Source organism: Mus caroli, chromosome 8 (genome assembly GCF_900094665.2).
Source record: "Mus caroli chromosome 8, CAROLI_EIJ_v1.1, whole genome shotgun sequence".
Classification (NCBI taxonomy): domain Eukaryota; kingdom Metazoa; phylum Chordata; class Mammalia; order Rodentia; family Muridae; genus Mus; species Mus caroli.
Window position 1 is genome coordinate 102,451,934 of NC_034577.1, and position 19,120 is coordinate 102,471,053.

The following is a 19,120-nucleotide window of genomic DNA, read 5'->3' on the forward strand; positions in this document are numbered from 1 at the left end:
CCTGAGCATATGGGAAGCAGGAGTGACCACTAGCATTTTGCCTAGAGTCAGGCTGTTCTTATTTACATTGGCAGTCCCAGAGGTGCAGAGTGAGGCTCTGTCACTTTGACAAATGGCTCCAAGTAGGTCTCCAGGTGCTCGGGGATTACCCGTCCCTTGGAAATGCACATGACATGTGGCTCCACAGGTACCTATAGGTCCTATAGGTCCCACAAGCTCTACCCCAATCTGAAGCCAGTGTCTCCTTTGAATTTGTAGTATACCCTGACCCCCTCTCTCTCCCTTCTCTTCATTTCTTTCAGGATATCATTTGTCCAGAGGCTTCAATGGGACCCCACTGAGTGTCCCTTTTACCTGGCTTGGAGAGTTCTTATTTGCTCTGCCTGTGACTTGTGCCTGGCATGGCAATCTGTGGGAATGAGAAATGCACGAGGCAACGTGTCTCTCACACCACTGTGGCTGGCACGGCGGCCACAGGCTTACTGGCCTGCCACACTGGACCTTTATCGCGCAGGCCCATTTTAGCTGTCTGCAGAGGCCTGTGGTGCTGTGGAGTCCTCAAATCGCTGTCCTGGCCATGCAGAACAGCCCTTTCCTATAGGTCAAGCCTCCACCCGCCTCCTCACCCCAGCATTACCCAGTCTGCCCATCCGGATGGAGCTGGTACTGAGTGACATCTCTGGAGATATCCAGCAGAGGGACCTGGGCCAAAGCTTTAGGGTCCCCTTCCCCCTCTGGCCACCAGCCCTGGCTGCCCTGTCACTGTTGGTAATTGTTAGGGGAGTGCTGGGCAGACAGTGGGCGATTCAGCGAGCAGGCCTCTGTGCAACAAGCCCTGTGCTGTGCCTGAGCTATTCAGCGTGGGCCGAAAGGGTAACCGTGGCTAGTGGGATGTGGACGGTAACCCACTGGGCTCTGGGCTCGGTTGTGGGGGGCACTTTCCACAGCTTGTTCGTCCCCCATCCTATATTGGGTGAGGCAGAGAAGCCGAGGGTCTCAGTGCTGTGGGAGGCTGACTTGCTGCCCTCAGGGAATGTAGGATGAAGAGAGGCCTCTGTGTGTGGAGGAAGGAAACCGTCTGGTGCGTGTCGGGGACAAACTGTGATCAGGCAAGGGAACGTAATACCCCTCAGGTGCCAGGCAGATTAGCTAGTCAGGAGGCTGAGGTAAGCATCAACTCTGTGAGCCAAGATGGCAGAGAAGCCACTCTGAGAAACTCAGTCCTATGTGTTCTTTGGAGAATAGCCCATGTCAAACTCTCTCTGTCCTCCACCCCCTAACTAAAGGCTGGGGGGAATAGCTGGTCTCCACGTCCTAGGCTACAATGACCCCCAAGTCACTCATTTAAAAATTTCAGGCTGGGGCTGGTGAGATGGCTCAGTGGGTAAGAGCACCNGACTGCTCTTCCAAAGGTCCAAAGTTCAAATCCCAGCAACCACATGGTGGCTCACAACCATCTGCAGCGGAATCTGGTGCCCTCTTCTGGAGTGTCTGAAGACAGCTACAGTGTACTTACATATAATAAATATTTAAATATTAAAAAAAAATTTCAGGCTGTATTTTGTGTCTGTGTGTTCATTTGTGTGTGTGTGAATACACACGTGTCTACAGGTATGTGGCAGGCATATAGAGGCCAGAGGATAGAAAACCGTGGGTGTTGCTCTTCCTCAAGAGCCATTTGTTTTTTGAGACAGAGTCTCTCACTGGAACTTGAAGCCAGACAATTAGGCTAGGCTGGCTGGTTGGCAAACCCCAGGGGTCCATGTGTCTCTGTCTCCTGAGCTCTGGGATTACATGTGCTCCCCGCCCAGCCTGGCTGTTTATATAGAGTCTGTGATCAAACTCAGGTGCCCGTGCTTGTGCGACAAACACTTTACCAACTGGGTTATCTCCCCAGTCCCTTCCTCAACTGTATTTTTAATTAATTGTTTTAAAACCCTGGGAGATAATCTTACATGCACATAACCATGTATATGTGTGACACATGTATACATTCTGGAATAACTATGTTTCCTCAGCTCTGAGAGGACAGAACAATAAAGCAGTCTCAGGGAAGTGCCTGGTCTGGCACAGGCTCCACAGTAAGAGAAGATCGGGTGTCACTGAAGGCTCAGCTTGTGTTGTGTGGCTCTTAGCTTTGAGGACAGTCTATGGTACTTGCATATCTTTCTCCCATGTTCTCCTCCGATCTGATGTGAGCACGGACTCATCTGATTTCAGCTGTGCCACCTTAAATACTGCTTTCATGTCTGTGTATGTATGTATGCATGTATCTATCTATCTATCTATCTATCTATCTATCTATCTATCCTTTATTGCCCTTTGAGACAGAAACTCATTATATAACCCTGGCTAGCCTTGGATATGCTATGGCAGTTGAGGCTGACCTCCAGCTTGTCTTTATTCTTGACATGCTAGGGTTACGGGTGTGCACCACCATGCCTGGGCTTCCTTTAGCCTCCCAGTGAGGAGTTCTAGGCTGTAATTCTCTGTTATCTGAACTGAGACAGAGCCTCACTATGCAGCGTTGGCTGCCCCGGGACTGCTAATGTATAAAAGAATAGTCTCAATTTGTAACGACATTCCTGTCTCCTCCCCCTACCGCTAAGATTATTGAGCAAGAGTGTACCTGCCATGCCTAGCATATCCTCTGTTCTTGTTTTTTTTTTTGTTTTGTTTTGTTTTGTTTTGTTTTGTTTTGTTTTGTTTTTGGAGACAGGGTTTCTCTGTGTAGCCCTGGCTGTCCTAGAACTCACTTTGTAGACCATGCTGGCCTCGAACTCAGAAATCCGCCTGCCTCTGCCTCCCGAGTGCTGGGATTAAAGGCGTGTGCCACCACTGCCCGGCTATGTCCTCTGTTCTTAATCTCAGTGAGAAGTTTCCTTCCCTGGTCATTTTATTGTTGTGACATTTGAGGATACCATTTTGCTTAGTTTCTGTTGTATCCACGGGGTTGGGAGGATGACTCTTTTCCGTGCTAGGCTGCACTTTGAAGTGTTTGTGATGTGGTTTTCTATGCCCATAGAAACTCAACACAGTTTCCTGCCTTCAAGACCCATGGGAACAAGTTAGGGAGAAGCCCGTTGTGGTATTACCTCTTGTGAGTGATGCGAAGAGCCGGATGTTGTCCTGGGTGAGGGTTCGGTAGTAGGACCAGCTGAGGTACAGCACCAGGGGCACCCAGATGAGGGGGACACTATACCTGCAGGAGGGTCATCGGGGTGAGAGAGATATACACAGAGAGGGGAGGGGAGACATCATGATCCAGCTGCCCTGAAGCACGTCTTAACTATGGAGGGAGGGAGGGAGGTAATGTGAGAGCTGTGGTCCAAAGGGACAACGGTGTGAAGAGCAGAGGAAAAGAGGCGAAGCTGAGTCCATTTGCCCATCTCTTGAGATGAGTCTTGAGTGGGTACTACAGTTACTGACTCTTGGGCAGCTATATAGACACTGACCTCTTGTGTCAGAAGGAACTAATTGCAGGAAAAATTGTTTCCATGGGCATGAAAGGCTTCTAACCCTACATAGATGTTTAGAAAAGAGCAGGTGCACAGGCAAGAATGTTACCCAGATAGGAGATAAAACCATGTGCAGGAATTGATTATGGATCTAGCCTGTCCCACCCTCCCCAGTAATTTACAGAGTATCCTTTATTATAAGGAGGGACTCAACTGCTCCTGCTTCTATATTTTCCCAGCATTATCAGAGGAGAGGGGTGGCCCGTTCCAGACCCTGCATGGTGCTCACCAGACAGTCTTGGAGAAGGCCTCGATGAGGTCTGAGTGGAAGAGGCGAATGGGCCTGGCCACCGGTTGGTGAACCCACTCATCATACTTCTCCCCCAAGTGGCCCACCTGCCACAGCAGAGGTTTCTGCCAGTCCACCAGGTCCTGTGAGAGACAAATTGAAACCTTGGGATTCTGATAACCGTTTTCCACGCCTTAGTTATAGCATGCTGTTCCTTAGCACCATCTCAGCTTGTGTGGTCTGTGTGGAGCCGCTGCCCCAACGGTGGCTTTCGGAGAGGAAACTCCATGCCTAACCATACTGCCCCTTCCAGCCTCAGGATGTGGAATCCAGATCAGACCAAGCAAGCTCAGGCCAAGAGCCATCAGATGCCAGGTTCTCCCACTGGAGTTGCTAGGTTGGTAGGGTGAGTCTGGAGTTGCCATCAGAGCTCAGCTAATGACTTAGACAGTGTCAAGTATGGCTGAACCAAGAGTTAGATAGGCTGAAACCTGGCAATGATGTCTAAGAGCACATGCTGGACTCCATACATACAAAAACCCATTATATTCTGCATTGCTAGGGCCCACATCATAAATGAATGAGGCCCCTTTCCCTCCAGTGCTGGCTTTCTTCTTGATGTTGCCCCGGTAACTCACTCATCCATTCACTGAAGTAATCACTCCATCAGTTGCTTAACCCTTGGTTTTTGTGAGTGTACATATGCATGTGCTAGGCTCACACTCCACATGTACGTAAAAGACCACCGTTGTTTCACACAGCATGGTGCTTAGCATAGAGATGCTGGAGTCAACCCTGGGTTCAAATCCTGGCTCTACCACTCAGTGTGTGACTCTGACAAAATACTATGAACTTTCTGGAACCCAGTTCCTTCAGCTATAAAAAAACAGAATGATAACAGCGCCAGTGGAAGGTCTTCAGCAGGATGGAGCATATTAAGCCAGACATTTTAGTGCTGATTCAAAGACGCCACAATTCAGAGGTAAGGGGACTAGCACAAATGCCCATATTTAGGGTAAGCAAGGGAGACCTGGAACCTGATCTGGGATTTGTTCGTCACATGTAAGACTTGGCTAGGTGGGGAGGGTAACGGCAGAGAGCATCGGGGTATAGATCTGGAGCTGAGAATAACTGTGGTCCTAGTCATAGAGTGGTTTCTTGACACTGCTCTGTGGATTACAGAAAGAAACATGCTGCAGGCTTAGCAGGACACTCCATTCAGGTCTAGGACCTGGCGTCTTGTCTATCCGACCAACTGTTCCCCAGACACACACGATACACATCTCAGCAGCACTCACAGGCTCACTCCTAGAGAAAAGATCAGAGACCCCATTTATTTTTCAAATTTAAAGATTTATTTTTATGCATATTTCTCTCTCTCTCTCTCTCTCACACACACACACACACACACAAAGAGAGAGAGAGAGAGAAGAGAGAGAGAGAGAGAGAGAGAGACCCACAGTGGTCTGGGAAACCAGCCTGCTCATCCCTTCACAGGCCTCCTTGCCAAAGCTGGCTCAGCCCCAGCAGGTCTCCCAGGAACTGGCCCTTGCTTGCTCCCAGCCTCTCTGAAGCTCTTCTACTGTTGCCACCAGAGCGGGCGAGATCTGGAACAGGCAGGTGAGGCCACCAGTCACTCTTATGTTTGTGACCAGGGCAAGAGGTGCAAACCTCACTCGCTGCTCTCCTCCTGACCGGCTCCGTAACATCATGCCTTGGCCCAGTGATACAGTGATCTCATGACTTCTCTGTCTAACTGGGGTTTCCAAGTATGCACACATGCACACTTTATACCAGGAAAAAAAACTGGGAGGAACTTTCTGGTAGACCATGCATATTCCTTATCTTGCAGTGGCCTGCTGAGCCTTGCCCTAGAAGGGCCTGCCCAAGGTCACATGAGAGCTTGGTTTTGCCCCAACCTCAACACTCACTGAGCATGTATTATGTCAACCATGACTGTAAGAACTTTACATGGCTTAAGGCATTCACCCATTTCTCCACATTCCCGGCTGCACAGGTAACTGCAATTACTGTCATCTGCAGGTGTGACACTGATCTGGTAAGGTGGCCCTGGTATATCTTCTTGTTGAATTGCCTTTTTACTTTGGAGGAGGGGATAGTCACCTGGGTCCCCCATAGTGTTCCTCACCCTGAAGTCCTTAGGGTTTAACCCTCGTGGAGCAACCTCTGAGTCATCTCTCCATCCCAAATTGGTTCAGGTTTATGCTTTCTTGTGGTTTCCCATCTCCTCTGTCCTTTCCTTCTTATTTGCCATAATTTTGTGTTTTACTTTTAAGAAATTTTATACATATCTATACTGTATGTGTGTATACACATGTGTGTGGGTGCGTGCACGCCACAGTGGATTTATGGAGGTCAGAGGACAACTTCCTTCCACCATGTGGATTCCCAGGGGCTGAACCTAAATTACCAAGCTAGATTGTCAGCAGGAGCCTTTACCTTAGAAGCCATCTTACCCTTCCTGCATTAACTATTTAAAGACACGTTACATTAACACCTCCATTGATCCTTAGTGGTGTCTCTGAATTCTTCCTTCTACTTATTGTCTTAAGAGTGATACCTGCATCTTTTGTTTTACACCTGTCTCAGATGAGAGCCCTGGATCTTTTATGCTCCTCCTGATACCCATACACCTAAGTTTCACTTGTGCATTTAACTTAGCCTTAGATATTTTAAGAAAACCACCTTTGAGGGTCAGTGAGATGGCTCAGTGGGTTCAGGCACTGAGGAGCTGAGGTCAATCCCTGGGACCAACATGGTAGAAGGAGAGGAATGACTCTCCCAACTTGTCTTTTGACCTTCACACAAGTCCTGTGGCACACATATACACCCCAATAAATGCATGTATTTAAAAAACAAACACTGGGCTGGAGAGATGGCTCAGCAGTTAAGAGCTCTGGCTGTTCTTCCAGAGGTCCTGTGTTCAGTTCCCAGCAAACACATGGTGGCTCACAACCATCTGTAATGAGATCTGGCGCCCTCTTCTGACATGCAGGTGTATATGCAGGCAGAACACTGTATCCATAATACATAAATCTTTAAAAACTTATAGTTATTATTCAGAGGTGTGGCCAGGTGGGCCTCTTCTCTCTACCCAGCAATGGTTTGAGCAGTTTTTTTGTTTGGTTTTTGTGTTTTTGAGGCAGGGTTTCTCTGTGTGGTGGTGGTCTGCCCTTTGATGTCCTGCTGCCATTTGACCTATCTAGGTAGACCAGCAGTCCCGGACACCTTCTACACACAGCAGGTTGCTGTCTACAGTCAGTGCCAAGACTGCCTGTGGTCTGCAGGCAGTCTTTACCCCTCACTGCTGAGGTAGTCTTCCTTGGTGCCCAGGAAGGGTCACAACTCTGGGGGCTGAAGGCCTTGCCTTAACCCCATAAACACCTCTCTCATCAGTAAGGGCCAGCAGCAATCATTTTTCAATAGAGGCTTTGTCCCGTTATTCCAGGCGTGTAAAGTGGCACATCCATACAGGCACACAAGTGCAAGCCTTTCTCCTATGTGTAGAGTAACTGTATTGAGGCGCAGAAGGCCAGCTCTTGCAATGCTGGGTTGGTTGACTCTATAGTGAAAACCTCCTTATCTCCTCCCATAGCTTGTTCATTTGATATTTGTTTGTTTGTTTTTTAAAAAGATTTATTTATTTATCTTATGTATATAAGGACACTATAGCTGTCTTCAGACACACCAGAAAAGGGCATTGGATCCCCATTACAGGTGGTTGTGAGCCACCATGTGGTTGCTGGGAATTGAACTCAGGACCTGTGGAAGAGCAGTCAGTGCTCTTAACCACTGAGTCATCTCCCCCTGCCTCCCGTTTGATTTTTTTTTTAAGAATTGCATTTCATTTACTTGCGTGTGTGCGCATGCATGTGTACAAGCTCTTATGAGAGTGTGTCACAGGGCACTAGCAGGTCAAAGACAGTCTCCAGGGGGGTGGTTTTCTCCCTACACTACATTGGTCCTGGAGACTAAACTCAGGTTGCCAGGCTTGGCACCAAATGCCTTCATTGGCTGAGCTGGCTCCTGGTTGTGTTTTCTGAGACAGGATCTTGTTATGTACAGAGCCCTGGAGGACCTGGATTTTTCTATGTAGAGAATGCTGTCCTCAAATTTGAGAGTTTTCCTGCCTCTGCTTCTTAAATGATGAAGTTACAGGCACGTGCTACTGTGTCCTCAAAACAGTTTCCCAGGAGCTAAGCCCTTCACCTGGTGCTAGATCCTTCCTTCACCCAGTGTTTGGTCCTCCCTTCACCAGGTGCTAGGTCCTCCCTCCACCTGCTGCTAGCCCCTCCCTCCACCTGCTGCTAGCCCCTCCCTTCACCTGCTGCTAGCCCCTCCCTTTGCCCAGTGCTAGGCCCTGGTTTAACTGCTATGTGCAATACTGTCTTTTTTTCCCAGCTTCTAGTCCTCCTTACTGAAGGACAGCATCTTCTCTTGGGTTAGTTCTCCCACTCCATTCTGCCTAAGGCTCTGGGAACAGAGGGAAGACACTGTAAAGGTCTAAGGCCACTGTAGGAGGTTGGGGAGTGGGGGTGGAGAAGGAGGGAAAAAGAGGACACGGGTCATGCCTCCAGCTCCCAGGCATCTGGAGACTTCCGTGGCTCCCTCACTTTGAGCCTGTGGGACCTGGTGTGCACAACAGGCAAGTCTAGTGCTCAGTGCAGGGCTGTGGATGAAAATGAGGATATGCTCAGAAACTACTCTGCAATGGGCAGGTCGCTGGGCTTGGGGTCTTCTTCGGTGGTTTATAGACCTGAGCAACAGGCCGGGCCTAGGATGCAGAGGCGAGTCAGTGAGCGTCCAGGCCAAGCATCTGTGTACCCCGTGCCCTTCCCCCAACATGGCTCTGCTCCTGCCCAGCCAAGAAGGGGGAGGCTGCTCCTGGCTATGCCAGGAATGCAGCAGGAGGAAAGGGCAGCCTGCTAACCAGAGAGTGGGCAGAGGGGCCTGCTGCCAGGGTGAGGTGGAGCTGCCTCTGCTTTCCCTCTCATTCCCTAGATTCCCTTCCTCCTGGGCAGCACACAGGACACTCCTCCAGGGCTGCCTGAACCTACCAGCTTCTCCCCAGGGGAGCAAGAGCAAGAGATGACAGCTGCCTGGTGCCAGTAGCTCCTCCCACTGCCCTGAGCTCACGTAATTGTTTAAGGAAAAGTCCAGCAAACCCCAGACTCTAGGGCATCCTTCTGAGACAGGGAGGCAGAGGAAGCAACAAACCAGTCAGGAGGGACTCCTAGGGACAGAAAGCGCCCTAGGAGTCCTGGCTACCTTTTCTACATCCTAGTGACAAGCCATCCTGGGGGTCTCCCTGCATACTCATTATCTATCATAAGGCTCAATCTATGGATGGCTGGGGACTGTGATAACCTCACATTACAGGTGAGCTAGGGTTGGACCTGACCCTGAGCACAGAGCTCAGAGCCTGAGCTCTTGGCACCTGGAGACCTAGACCACCGATCAGTGAAATCAGGGGCTCTCAGCTGTGAATTCCCTAGCACAGAGCCGTGGGGATTCTGCAGCAGTGTCTAGAGTTAGCTGCAGCATTAGGCCAGTTGGCTGTGGTTCTGCCAGGACTGGTGGAGACCTCTCCTGAGCAGGAGAGGAGGGACAAACTCAAGACCACCGGGGAAGCTCTGGATCACCTGACTTCTCCTCGGGTGCTCTGTGTCTCTCCACTCAGGATATATGAAGTCTGGGGGGTCGGCAGAGTGCCCAGAAGAGAGCCAACCTAGAGCTCACAGTCTGGGTTTTTTTTTTTTTTTTTTTTTTATCATTTCATAGGTGTGGGTTTGCCATGGTCCTTGTTGACTTATGTTAGACCCTCCAAAGAACAGAGCCCATCTGGACAACATCAGCACTTTGGCAGCTCTGCAGACCCTAGGAACTCCTGATATTAACGGTTATGTATATGGTCATGAGGTCAGGGGAGGAACTTGGAGGCACTGACCACTGCACTGTCTAGGTTGTATGCAGAAAGGTGCTCATGTGTGCTTGTATGTGTCGGTGCATGCACATGTGTATGAGCAGAAATGCATACATGTGTGGAAGCCAGAGGTAGACCTTAGGTGTCTTCATATTATTCATTCATTCATCCATTCATTTATTTACTTATTTCTTCTCAGACAGTCTCTCACTGAACTTGGAGTTCACGGATTGGCTAGACTGGCTGGCTCATAAGGATTGGCCTGTCTACCTCTCTCCAGTGCCGAGATTACAGAGGCACAGGTGTAGGTGCTGGGACTTGAACTCAGGTCTTCATGCTTGTATGGTTTAGCTATCTCCCCAGATGGACCGATGCATTTTGATTGGTGATACACCTGACTGGATGATTTTCTACCTGTCTCTTCAGGGGAAAGGGTAGCCTATGTACACTGACAGCCTTGCCAAGATGAGGGAAGCAGATGCTGCTGGAATCTGGCTTAACTTGAGGCAGGATAAGGAGGAATATGTGGCACTTTGTAGATACCTCCAGAAGCTGTTTGGCTTTGCCCTTCCTTTCTGTAGTCCCCTCTCGCAGTTACAGGGTTCGGGGAGACTCGCTTTGGGCCAGAGGAGAGGTGAAGGGATTTCAAGAGACATGCCACGCATTACAGAGAAATGGGCTCACTAGGTATGACCAGCCAGGCGATCAACCTGTGGCTAAGCTGCTGTCTGGGTTGCTTACCTATGGCTCATCTGTGGTTAACACACCAGCAAGGGTGCTTAGCTGCTGGCCAAGTAACAGTGGCAGGAGACTTTGGCTCTACTTCACACGACATATGCTTTGGTTCCTGGCGTTTGATTTGTTTGCTTGTTATTTGGTTGGCTGGTTTTGTTTGGTTTGTTTGGTTTTGCTGGGATTTCTCTGTGTAGCCTTGGCCATTCGGGAATTCATTTTGTAGACCAGGCTGGCCTTGAACTCAGAGATCTAAGTCCTTCTGCCTCCCAAGTGTTGGAATTAAAGACAGGTCTGTCACCACTCGTGGATGGCTCCTGACATTGTTAACAAGTTAAAGTTAGCAAGCTAAATTATAGACAATTCGTGGAAAATGCTTGGCTCAAGTACACACACAGCAGCAAAATTGTTATTTCAGTCAGGCATAATGGCACACACCTTTACTCTGAGTACTCGGGGAGGCAGAGCCAGCAGCAGGTGGATCTCTGTGACTTTAGCCTGGGCTACACAGAAAGCTCTGGGCCAGCCAAGGGTACGTAGTGATAGTGTGTCTCAAAAAGAAAGACAGCCACCCCAAGCTGTGCTAATCTGATAGGCATCAGTTGTCTGGGGTTCCTGGCGGGGGTGCTTCAGCAGACCCCTTAATTCCCATCTGCTCTACCTTTTTGCTGGGAGGCTGGCACCCCATTGCCTTCCAATATGCAATGGGGATAGGAGGCTAACCAGGGAGGGCTCTGAAAAGAACACAGTACGTGGCCTAAAGAGGAGGCAGGCTGAAGGAAGGTGTCCCCAGGAGTCAAAAGTGACGAGGAACTGTGGTTCCAGGCCAGCTGGGGTCTAGAAGACATTGGGGCATGGGAAGGTCTGGGTGTGGGAAGGAGTTGCCGTCTTGTATTTTTACCTCCTAAGGAAGCCTGAGTCCTACTCAGCTGAGAGATTCAAGAGGTAATCTAGATCATTCTGGTAAAATTCCACACAGAGCCTGAAAGTCAGACGGACCTCGCCTCCTACGGTGCGGCACCAGAGTCTCTTGCTTTTTTTGCTCTTTCCAGATTCTTCTACTCCCAACTCAGCACAGTCAGCTTAGTTCCCCCTTAGTCCTTCCAGCCTGGCCCACTTGGCTCCCCCACTTTTAGGGCTGGGAAAGCTGGACCCTGGCAGCCCATGGCTCCCTTCCTTGGCAGCCCAGAGGGTTTCCCACAAATATATAGCAAAGGAATCCTCCCCTCGAAAAAACTTGCCCCTGGCCTGCAGGCCCTCTGTGGCGGAGACAAAGCCACTGCCTTGTTGGTGTCTTTCCATAGCTTCTTAAAATCAACCCATCTTGATCCCCACCCTGACCGGGTCAGAAACAGAGCTGATGGCTCCTGGTCTCTTCCTTCCCAAAGAGCTGGAGAGGGCTTGGGTGGTGAGACAGAAGGATGACTCTTGAGAAGAGAAGAGAAAAAGAAAAGAAAAGAAGAGAAGAGAAGAGAAGAGAAAAGAAAAGAAAAGAAAAGAAAAGAAAAGAAAAGAAAAAAAAGAACGGAGAGGGAGGGCAGAAAAGGAGGAGAGGGGAGGCCAGAGAACTCTTTACTCCACCTAGGAAGCATGGCACTCAGATGGCTTTGCCAGGGTGCATGGGCTGGGGCGGGGAAAGCAGTAAGGGGACTCACGTGGAAGGTTGTTCCTTCTAGAGTAGTATGGACCCCTTCTTATAGGTCATTCTTAGTCCCTTTCTCTCAGTTGAGAAAGAGGTGGGGGTCGGGGGGGGCTGAGTAAGGCCCAGCTGTCTGGTTTGCCAGGTGCTAGGCTGGGAGTGGACTAGGGGATGTCACCCTTTTCCTCTCTGTATAGTTTTCCTTCTTCCTCATTTTGCAAGTAATGGTGGAATAAAGCGCTGGTAAACTAGATCTTCCCCTTGCCTCATATAATGGTGACTGAGGGTCAGCCTTGAACCAGAGCTCAGAAAAGCCATGGTGTGTGGGGGGGGGAACCTCTCCAGAGCAGGGGGTAAAGTGTGTGTGTGTCCTGTTCCCAACTTGTAAGCCACAGCAATTTGTGTGTGAGATATTGCGTAGGCTGCCACACTGATGTAGCCCCAGTGAGCTCTCTTACAGTGTTCTCCCTAAGCTAATCTCACTTGTGCCTATAGTACCTTCCTCTTGCGTACTCACAGCCCTGAATGAGGACAGGCCAGCTCCTTCCAGGTCTTGTCCCAAACCCTTGTCCTCATTAAAGGCCCTTCTGTTCCAGGACAAAGTTCTGTCTCTTGTTGTCAATGTCCTTGGCTCCTCATTTGTTCCAGCCATCTGCAGAGCAATCCTAAATCCCCCATGTCACTAGAGAAGGCCGTGTATACTAAGCACCCCTCTCCTCTAGTCTCTGCCTTGGCCATTGCCCAAGCCCTGTGCCAGCGATGAGAGTAATTATGGCCCCTCCAGGAATGGGAACCAGAAGAGGGTTCTTTCTGGAAACATGAAAGGTCTTCCATGTGACTTGGGCAAGCCCTTCCTCTTGGTGGTTTATTTTCTTCTCGGTCCCATGGCTCTTGCAGGGGGTAGGGGCATGGAATAATCTCTCAGCTTCTCAAGCTGGATGCACCACCTTTTTGTCATGGGAGCTCTTACAGACAGGGCATCTCTAAGCCCTGGGGTCACAGACTTGAGAGTCCCAGTCAAAGGGGCCCGGCAAACAACCAGCTGTCAGAAGTGCCTTGGAGACCCATGTCCCTTCTCTGATTGCCTGTATTCCCCAGAATGCTACCTGCACCTCCTCCTGTTGTCATGACTGGGTCGAGGAGGGAGGGATAACTGTCCTATGTGTTTCCGTGCCTCTGGTGTCTGCTGCGGGCAGAGAGCACATAGGCCAGGCCCTTGGAAGTATTCGTGCACTCATATCTATTCCAAGAGACGACAACATTGGGGTAGTGCCGTGATCTCAGATGGAGGGACGTTATTTCTAACATCTGAGCTTAGTTCTCATCCAAATCCCTTGGAGCCTTGCTGCTTTTCTGTACTCTCTGTAGGGAGCCCCCTGCCCCACCTCCCCTCCTCTTCCAGACCTCACCTCACAGCAACTAGGATCTGCATGGTCTCTGGTCTACAAACAACGTTTAAGACTCTGCATACACCTTCACTTTCCATGCCCCTATCTGGCACATAACATTTGCAGGTACCAGGATTCTTTATCCACAGGGGACTCTCCTGAGTGACCATAGGTGCCAGGAGCAGACTTGTCATATACACTGGTCAGGGTGGGTATGTCGACCCTGTTACTGTCCCCTTTCTAGCTTTAAGGTTCCTGATGGGAGACCTATCTTATCCCAGGTTATTTAGGGTGAGTTTCTTGCAGAGATCTCATGTACCATTTACCCCAGCTTCCCACCAGCAACCCCTCTCCCCACCCCACCCCAGCCCCGACATCTGCAGTTTGGTTTGCTGCCCCAGGTCACACTTGGGCATCTCAAGCACCAGTGTCTCTTCTTCATCTTCCCTGGGCATGCACACACCACGGCTTCTATCCCCACCCCCTGCAACCCCAGTCATCCCCAGTGTCCTGTGCCAGCTACCTTGTCCCAGTCCACCACTTTGAACTGTGGCTCAAGAGCAGGGTCTGTCTTCTGAGTCTCTGCAGAGGCTACAGCACCATTCTCTGTGGGATCCTGAAAAGAGAAGATACAAAATCACTCATGGGGGGGGGGAGAGGGAGGGAGAGAATAGAGCCCCTAAGCGCCTCCAGTCAAAGAGCTGGGAATGGGGGGAAAAAACCCATGGGTGGGACTTGGTGGGTGGAAATCAAGCACATCAAGAACTTTTGCGATCAGAGACACTGGCGTGGGTGTCATTATTCTTTGTGCCTCTCCCTTACAAAACAAAATTGAAAGACACAGAAAGATCTGGGAGAGCAAGTTGACTATAAGGAAGTGAGAGAGCCGAGGGGTGAGAGAGCTGGCAGGTGCCAGGCAAACCAAGTCCCAGAGAGGCACTGAGGGCACCTGGTGGGGCTCATTGTGCCACACCTGAGGATGTCCCTCCTTCCCTCCCTTCCTGCTTGGTTGCTCAGTGGATTGTGTGGATCACAGGCTGGTCCATGTGATCTCAGGAAAGGAAGGCTGCTGGGAGCCAGGTCCTCCAGCTATCCCAGTTAGTCTGGGGTCACATGTGGGACAGAACTAGCTGAGGTGTGTCCAACTGGGCTCAAGGTTAAGTTAAACTAGCAAAGAGGCAGAGCCAGAAGGAAATGGAATGTGCTGGGGAAAATCGCACAGCTTCAGCTAGCTCCGACCATCACGTGGGGTGAGGCCAGAGAACGCAGATTTGCGCGGAAGTAAAACACAGGCTAGGCTTCCCTGTAGCAAGGGCAGGGACAGACCTTGCCAGTGGGACCTCCCTGAGTCCCCGTGCTCCCAAACAACCACAAGCCTAGCAGCTCTGGGAAGCCAGCAAGAAGCTCAGGAGGTTTGAGCAGGCAGCTGGGGTGTCTTTTTTTCTTCTCCCCGAGACAGTGTATATAGCCCAGATGATCCTTAAACTCACTACGCAGCCCAGATGGATCTCAAACTCATCCTCCATGTCAGCCTCCCCAGAACTGGGATCACAGGTGTGCACCACCAGGCTCAGCAGCACCGGGGTTTGCTACTGTGCTTACATTTTTCTTTCCTAAGACAGCTTGGGGCTGGCGAGATGGCTCAGTGGTTAAGAGCACTGACTGCTTTTCAGAAGGTCCTGAGTTCAAATCCCAGCAACCACATGGTGGCTCACAACCATCTGTAATGAAATCTGATGCCTTCTTCTGGAGTGTCTGAAGACAGCTACAGTGTACTTACATATAATAAATAAATAAATCTTTAAAAAAAAAAAGACAGCTTGATGGTGATGGTGATCATGCTGGCATTTTCTGGGGAAAACCCAGATACGACACGACGTTTCTGTAGTTTTGCATCTTTGGGTTCTCAGCGTAATACCTGCTTCTTAAAATATATATCTGTGTGTGTATTTTTAATTGTTTTATATCCCAGGCTGGTCTTAAAACTACCACCCTCCTATCTCAGCCTCTTCTACGCTGGGATAATAGATATGTATACACAGCTTCCAAACCTGAACCATTATTATTATTATTATTATTTAGTTTTTTTATTTGTTTGGTTGGTTTGGTTTGATTATTGAGACAAGGTTTCTCTATGTAATTCTGGCTGTCCTGGAACTCACTATGTAGACTAGGTAGGCCCCGAACTCACAGAGATCTACCTGTCACTGCCTCCTGAGTGCCCGGATTAAAGGCATGCTCTACTACCATCTTAGTAAGGTTGTTTCTTTTTTTGTTTTTTTTTTTTTTTTGTTGTTGTTGTTTATTTTTTCGAGACAGGGTTTCTCTGTGTAGCCCTGAATGTCCTGGAACTCACTTTGTAGACCAGGCTGTCCTCCGCCTGCCTCTGCCTCCCGAATGCTGGGATTAAAGGCGTGCGCCACCATGCCTGGCTAGGTTGTTTCATTTTTAATTATGTGTGTGGGTATGTGCACACAAGGGCAGATGAGGGTGTCAGATCCCCTGGACCTGGAATCACAGGCGGTTGTGAGCTGGGAACCAAACCCACGGCCTCTGCCAAGAGCTGTGTGCACTCTTAACCACTGAGCCATCTCTCCAGCCCTTTGTGGTTTTCTTTTTAAACAAAGCATCTTACACTCTCTTGAGGTCCAGGAAGGGAGATTTTATAGCACATTATACATGGACACTCCCTAAGGATTCTGGGCAATCTTCTTTTTTCTGGTCTGTTAGCAATTCAACTATCTTTCTTGTTCCTTTCTGGTTGTTTGTTTGTTTTTGTTTTTGTTTTGTTTTGTTTTTTCCTTTCAGAGTCTCATTCTAGCTCAGGCTGGCCTGGAACTTACTTGGTAGCCCAGGCTAACCAAAATCTATTGGTGCCTACCTTAGCACTAGGATTACAGGTGTGAGCCACCATACATGGCCTTACAGTTATATTTTAGTTTCAAAATACTCCTGAGGGCTTTGGCCACTGTGCTATTTTCAAGGCCCCTCTTTCCTAGACAGCGTTCCTTCTGCTTACTCCTGTGATGGCTATTCATGGTTGCCAACTTGACTACATCTGGAATTCACTAAAAGCCAAAATGACCCGGCACAACTGTGAGGTTTTTTTTTTTTTTTTTTCTCTCTCTTAATTAAATCATTTGCCCTCCTGGTCTCCCACGGCTCCCTTGGTAGGTCACAGCAGTTTGTGCAGTGGTGGCCGCTCCGTGACAGGTTTGTCATGGCACCTGGTACTGCCATGGTGCCCAAGAGGAAGGTTATCTGGGATGAAGGAGCCAAGGTGGAGCCCAGGAGCCACTCCCTGGCACTGTTGGGGATAGCGGGAGACAATAAATCACCAGAGTAAAAACTGTAAACGGAAGGGAAGAGTGAAAAACTCATCTGAAGGAGGAAGACCCACTTCTAATCCCAATCTCTGCAGGAAGAAACACCTGGGATCCAGAGCTTTTGAAGTGGGAGGGTAAACCTTTATAATCTGCACCACACCTTCTGCAGACAGCCTATATAAAGCCATGGAAGAAGGAAACTTCCTCTCTCTCTCTCTCTCTCTCTCTCTCTCTCTCTCTCTCTCTCAAGTCCTTTCCTTCACTGGCATTAGAGCCTACTTCTTTAGGATTCCCACATGTATTGAAGACCAGCATTTTCCCCCGCAAATAAAAGTACTTTTTAAAGGTAACTATCAGTGCCACTGCACAAACGAGAAGATTCAATGCCAAATACGTAGGAAATACAGGTTTACAGTACAAAAGGCATCTTCTAGAGAAGGGCAGTTGGCAACTTTAAATACGTAGGAAATACAGGTTTACAGTACAAAAGGCATCTTCTAGAGAAGGGCAGTTGGCAACTTTATATTAATAGTGGAAACCAAATATTTTAAAAGTATTTATCGGGGCTGGGGAGATGGCTCTGTGGTTAAGAGCACTGACTGCTCTTCTGAAGGTCCTGAGTTCAAGTCCCAGCAACCACATGGTGGCTCACAACCACCCGTAACGAGATTTGACGCCCTCTTCTGGTGCGTCTGAAGACAGCTACAGTGTGCTTAGATATAGTAATAAATAAATCTTTAGGCTGGCAAGCAGGCAAACTGGAGTGAGTGGGGCCGACTGGAGTGAGCAGAGATCCTGCATTCAAATTCCCAGCAACCACATGATGGCTCTGCTATAGTGTACTCATATTCATAAAATAAACAAGCAAACAAATAAATAAATCTTTACAAAAATATTTATCACACTTTGAACCAATTCTAAGGCTCTACTTGAAAAATTATTGAAAGTTCACTTTCACTGAAATGACAGCTACAAATGGAAACAAAACCATTAGGGTTTTGTTCAGTTCAGAACGTACTCTCTCTTAATTGTGAGAAGTGAGGGACAGCTGCTCTGGGGCCCTGTTCCTCCTAAGACCCAGGAAACAGAACATGTTCTTACAGGGAAGTGTGACTCAGCCGCTCGCGTGCCAGTATGAAGTGGCCAGTGGTTCTTTCCAGAGAGTTCTTTTGAGTCGTGGACCGACCCCGAGTGAGAGCTGACATCCATGAAGGATGAGGAGAAGAGACACATGGAGACGGTGTAGGGCATGAGCTCTTCCTGCCCTTTTTTCCCCTCTTCTGCTGACCCAGCCTAATCAAAGCTCGAGGCCTGGAGGCCATCAGGCGGAAGTGTCCTGAGTGGTACGCTTTCAACAATTCCTGGAGTGACCACATAAACAAAGTACTCCCTGGGAGGCCAAATGGGACAGCACCCTTCTCCGTCAGAGGCCCGGGGTAGTATCACAAGACTTAACAGGCATCCGATGGAAAGTGACTTCAAGGAGAGCTGGAGCCAGCCACACACTGACATCACCTATAGCAGGAACATTCTGGGTTGGACATGCCCCCCGCCCCCCAACCTCCCAATGTGTCTTTTATCATTGATTTTCTTAAGACTAGCTGTGAGACCCCAGAGGGTCTAGAAAACCTTTTCTATATGTAGACAGAAGACCCTCCAAGTGAGATTCTCCTGGCCCAACTCCTGCGGGGGGCCTGGGGGGCGGTGTTCCAGGAACTGAGACCCACTGGCAGCGGCTGTCACACACAACACACACATAGGTCTGGATCCTGTTTTCCAGGCAGTATTTATTTTGTATTCAGGTTGGGCTCACCCCTGCATTCCACAAGCAAGCACTATCCATGAATCAGAAGTGTGCAAAGGTCACCCCAGGGAAACAGGGTACAGCTCTAACTCTAAAAATCTCTAAACTTTTTTTTTTTTTGGAAACTTCCACAATGCATTTAAGACTCTCTTCCTGGAAGGAAGCCAAGGGAACTTTATAAACCAACGGAGAATCCCAACGCTAAGAAGACTGTTCTGGTTGGTGTCTTCAGGTCGGACCACTTTTAGCATTGGGGAGGACGGTGAGTAATTCTGTAGTCACACTTACATTGGCTTTCCCAAGAAGGATTAACACAAGAGCTAATGAGTGTGACTTGACAGCGGGTGTCCCTTTCCACTTATGTCTAGTGACAGCTTTCTTATTTAGGGGAAAGGTAACTGAGACAGGATCTTGCTATGACGTTCAGGTGGGACTTGAATTCACCATCTCTTTGCCTTAGCCTCCTAGTTGCTGAAATCACAGGCATTATTAGCACAATACTTGACAAGCAAGCACATTCTCGTAGGATCCATGTGAGGG

The 19,120-nt window shown here is 49.1% G+C and overlaps 1 protein-coding gene across 1 annotated transcript in view; it reads right to left on the reverse strand.

Annotated features, from left to right (window-relative positions):
• The window catches only part of Fa2h (fatty acid 2-hydroxylase), a 52,198-nt gene that overhangs the window by 7,258 nt on the left and 25,820 nt on the right, over positions 1–19,120 (reverse strand). The window contains exons 2-4 of the mRNA XM_021170240.2: positions 13,974–14,066; positions 3,748–3,890; positions 3,096–3,202 (exon numbers count right to left, since the gene is read on the reverse strand). Of these exons, the coding sequence (XP_021025899.1) occupies positions 3,096–3,202; positions 3,748–3,890; positions 13,974–14,066 (343 nt within the window). The remainder of the gene's footprint in view (positions 1–3,095; positions 3,203–3,747; positions 3,891–13,973; positions 14,067–19,120) is intronic.